Source organism: Nicotiana tomentosiformis, chromosome 12 (assembly GCF_000390325.3).
Source record: "Nicotiana tomentosiformis chromosome 12, ASM39032v3, whole genome shotgun sequence".
Classification (NCBI taxonomy): domain Eukaryota; kingdom Viridiplantae; phylum Streptophyta; class Magnoliopsida; order Solanales; family Solanaceae; genus Nicotiana; species Nicotiana tomentosiformis.
The window spans coordinates 8492917-8497114 of NC_090823.1; the positions used below are offsets into that span (position 1 = coordinate 8492917).

The 4198-nt window shown below is 43.7% G+C and overlaps 2 protein-coding genes across 2 annotated transcripts; both read left to right on the forward strand.

Annotated features, from left to right (window-relative positions):
- Window positions 1-313: 313 nt before the first annotated feature.
- Window positions 314-1453, forward strand: LOC138902210 (uncharacterized). Its single transcript, XM_070190053.1, has 2 exons — window positions 314-664; window positions 977-1453. The coding sequence occupies exons 1-2, from the start codon at window positions 314-316 to the stop codon at window positions 1451-1453; spliced, it is 828 nt and encodes a 275-aa protein (XP_070046154.1).
- A 773-nt stretch (window positions 1454-2226) lies between these two features.
- LOC138902211 (uncharacterized) lies at window positions 2227-2745 on the forward strand. Its single transcript, XM_070190054.1, has one exon. It carries the CDS (start codon window positions 2227-2229, stop codon window positions 2743-2745), a length of 519 nt encoding a protein of 172 aa, XP_070046155.1.
- Window positions 2746-4198: the final 1453 nt, after the last annotated feature.

Consider the following 4198-nt stretch of genomic DNA (forward strand, 5'->3'; position numbering starts at 1 on the left):
TGAGAATTGGGTCATGGAAGATAGGAACATTGACGGCTAAGTTTATAGAGTTGACGAAGATCCTTCAGAAGAGGAACGTCAATATAGCGTGTGTCCAGGAGATAAGGTCGGTAGGATCGAAAGCGAGGGATGCAGACAAGTATAAGCTTTTGTACTCTGGAGTCTAGAAGGGTAAGAATGGAGTACGTATTCTGGTGGATAGGAAACTTAGAGAGTCTGTGGTTGAGGTTAGGCAGGTGAATGATAGATTAATGACTATTAAGTTGGAGAGTGCACCCAAAAAGTCGTTAGCGCTTACGTGCTGCATGCGGTCATGGATGTGGAGGTAAAAAGGCGCTTCTGGGAGGGGTTGGATAAGATTGTGCGTAATGTTCCGTCTGCTGAGAGGTTAATTATAGGAGGGGAGTTCAATGGGCATATTGGGCCGACTGCAGGTGGTTATGGCGAGGTGCATGGTGGCTTCGATTTTGAGGATAGAAACGGAGGATATGCTTCACCGTTGAATTTCGCTAAGGCTTTTGAGTTGGTGATTGCGAACTCTACTTTTTCGAAGAGGGAGGAGCACTTGGTTACTTTTCAAAGTGCGGTGGCGAAGACTCAGATTGACTATCTTCTCCCCAGGAGATATGACAGAGGGTTGTGCAAGGATTGCAAGGTTATCCGGGTGAGATCCTCGCGACAAAGCATAGGCTCTTGGTAATAGACGTTGATATTATGTTAAAGAGGAAGAAGAGGTTTGTATAACGACGATTGAGGATCAGGTGGGGAGCCTTGACTAAGCATAAAGCTTAGGAGTTGGAGGGCAATGGGGGTCTGGAGTAGTAGCGGGGACAAGAGCATTATGTGGGCGACGACGACAGACTGTATAAGGGAGGTTACAAGAGAGGTGTGAGTGGTCTCGACGGGCTACTCTGGCGGGCACAAAGGCGACTGGTGGTAGAACGAAGTGGTCCAAGGTAAATTGGAAGCAAAAAAGGCAGCATACCTGGAGTTAGTAGGGAGCACATGTGAGGAGGAAAGGAGAGCGGGCAGGGAAAGGTATAAGGTAACTAGGAAGGAGGCTAAGCTGGCGGTCACAGAGGTTAAGGTTGCGCCTTTTGGTCATCTGTACGAGGAACTGGGGGACAAAGACGGGGAGAAGAAGTTATTCTGGCTGGCCAAGGCGAGAGAGATGAAGGCTAGAGATTTGGACCAAGTGAGGTGCATCAAGGACGAGGACGGTAGAATATTGATGGGTGGGGCCCATATTAAGAGGAGATGTGAGACTTACTTTTATAAACTTCTGAATGAAGAAGGGGATCAGGATATTGAGCTAGGTGAGTTGGAGCATTCCAAGAGTCACTGTGACTTTGGGTACTGTTGGATCATCAAGGTTGAGGTGGTCATGGGAGCTATACGTAAGATGAGTAGGGGCAGAGCGATCGAGCCAGACAAAATTCTGGTAGAATTTTAGAAGTGTGTGGGAAGAGCAGGGTTGGAGTGGCTGATCGAGCTGTTTAATATTATTTTTAGGACGAAGAGGATGCTACATTATTGGAGGTATATTACGATAGTTCCGTTGTATAAGAACAAAGGTGATATCCAGAGTTGTAACAACTATAGGAGTATCAAACTACTGAGACATACCATAAAAGTTTGGGAGATGATGATAGAAGTGAGGGTAAGGAGGACAGTGTCTATATCCGACAACCAGTTCGGGTTTATACTGGGTCCTTCTACTACGGAAGCTATCCACCTTATTAGGAGGTTGGTGGAGCAATATAGGGATAAGAAGAAGGATCTGCACATGGTATTTATTGACCTGGAGAAAGCGTATGACAAGGTTCGTAGATAGGTTCTCTGGAGATGCTTGGAGGCAAAAGGTGTGTTGGTTGGCTACATTAGGGCGATTAAGGACTTGTATGATGGGGCTAAGACACTGGTTAGGAATGTAGGAGGTGAGTCGGAGCATTTTTTGGTTGTTTTGGGGTTACACCAAGGATCTACGCTCAGTCCATTCTTATTAAATTTCCCTGGTGATGGACACACTAACACACCATATTCAAGGGGAGGTGCCATGATGTATGTTATTCACTGATAACATAGTTCTGATTAATGAGATACGGGGTGGTGTTAAGAAGCGGCTGGAGGTTTGGAGACATGACCTTGATTCTAAGGGTTTCAAGTTGAGCAGGACCAAGACGAGATACCTGGAGTACAAGTTCAGCATAGCCGAGGGAAGCGGGCATGGACGTGAAGCTTGAGTCTCAGGTCATCCCCATTCGAGGTAGTTTCAAGTACCTTGGGTCAGTTATCCAGGGGGATGGGGAGATCAACGAGGATGTCACACATCGTATTGGGATGGGGGTGATGAAGTGGAGGTTAGCATCTGGAGTCCTGTATGAGAAAAAAATGCCACCGTTACTCAAAGATAAATTTTATAGAGCGGTGATTAGACCTGCCATAGTGTATGTGGTTGAGTATTGGCCAGTTAATATCTCACATATCCAGAAAATGAAAGTAGTAGAAATGAGTATGTTAAGGTGGATGTGCGGTCACATGAAAATGGATAAGATTAGGAATGATGGTATTCGAAAGACTGTGGGAGTGTCTCCCATTGATAATAAGATGCAGGAAGCGAGGCTTAGATGGTTCGAGCATGTACAAAGGAGAAGCACAGGTGCACCGGTAAGGAGGTGTAAGCGACTGGCTTTGGAAGGCACGAGAAGAGGTATGGGCAGCCTAAAAAGTATTGGGGAGAGGTGATTGATAAGTGGGGATTTTGATTACATATTAGCACCTTTTTGCTTTCATTTTAGTCCAAAAGCGTTTAATTATGTTCCCGAAAATTGATAAAATATCCTTAATTGCGGGAATGTTGGAAAATGAGCCCCCAAAATGAAATCCAACTCAAGGAGTGATCTGAACTCAAGGACACAAACAGACATAGAAGCTCAGAAGTGCGGACAACAGATTTTCATCTACGGCCGCAGATTGTGAAGAAACTCCTATCACAGACAAGTGCAAAGTGCGGTCCGCACATGACATGTGCGGCCGTAGAACCTGGGCAAGAGAAAAAGTTCAAAGAACTTGCATATCAAGTTCAACAGAAGAGTGGCCGTAGAAGAACAGCTACGCGACCACAATCACATTTGTGCTGTCCGCAGAAGAGCAATGTGCGACAGCAATCAGAAATGCGTGGACCGCAGAAAGAGAGAAGTGCGGCCGCAGTTCAGAATTATGCGGCCGCACGTTTCCATTCCTATCAGGTTGAAGCAAAGTGCGGACCGCACATGGAATTGTGCGGCCGCAGAACCTCCGAAAGGGTATTTTTGTCCGAAAATTCCAGCACAATATAAATAGAAGAGTTTCAATTTTTTAGGTAAAGTTTTGATATCAGCAGCTACAATAGACGTTTTCTTTTACTCTTTTTAGTAGTTTTTGCTATTTTGAACTTTTTGAATACCGATTTCATCATTTTAAATATCAGTATGAGTTTAATTATCACTTTTTCTTCTTTTTCTTCCAATCTAAGTATGAGTAGCTAGATTTTCACTAGGGTTGTGACCTAGCCCTAGTGTGTAAACTGAATGAGTGTTTGATTTATTCCTTGTTTATGGTTGGGTGTTGATTATCTAGCCTAGTTCTTGCTTTTATGTGAAGAATTAGTGGTTGTAAATATTATTTCATGCCTATTTGACTTAGTCTCTACTTGAGAAAGAGAGACTTAGTCTAGGAAAACTTGGCTAGCAAGAAATTGGGTCGATCGAGAGGTTGATAAGCCCAATTAAAGGGTTGAACCTAGAGATAGTAAAACCCGACTTGAGCCTATCATCAACTGTTTTGTTCAATACCCATTTGGACTTGCGATAGCCAAAGTAGGCAAATTCACTCTCTAACCAAGAGGTATTGAGTGGGTACTTGGGTGTTGATAGCTATAATACACCCCGACCAATAAAATAAACTTTAAAGTTTTAAACCCATTAGGCGAACACCTAGGGGAAGGTCATAGCCCTAGGCCTTTTATATCATTTGAAAAACAACCAAAAACACTTTCCTAGTTTAAATTCTTAGTTTGTAATTTTCGTTTAAATTAGACCTAGAAACAACCCAAGTTTGTGGAAGTGCAAATTGAGATAATCGAAGCTCATACACTATAATATATATCCCTAAGACCCATTCATAGCCCCCTGTGGAAATTCGATCTTGACTCCTTGTC

Excerpts from the sequence above, each read along its gene's own strand:
- LOC138902210 (XM_070190053.1), top strand. The coding sequence starts at position 314 with ATGGATGTGGAGGTAAAAAGGCGCTTCTGGGAGGGGTTGGATAAGATT. Across the intron at positions 665-976 it reads AGGATTGCAAGGTTATCCGG|GCAGCATACCTGGAGTTAGT; the intron begins GTGAGATCCTCG and ends GAAGCAAAAAAG.
- LOC138902211 (XM_070190054.1), top strand. The coding sequence starts at position 2,227 with ATGGACGTGAAGCTTGAGTCTCAGGTCATCCCCATTCGAGGTAGTTTC.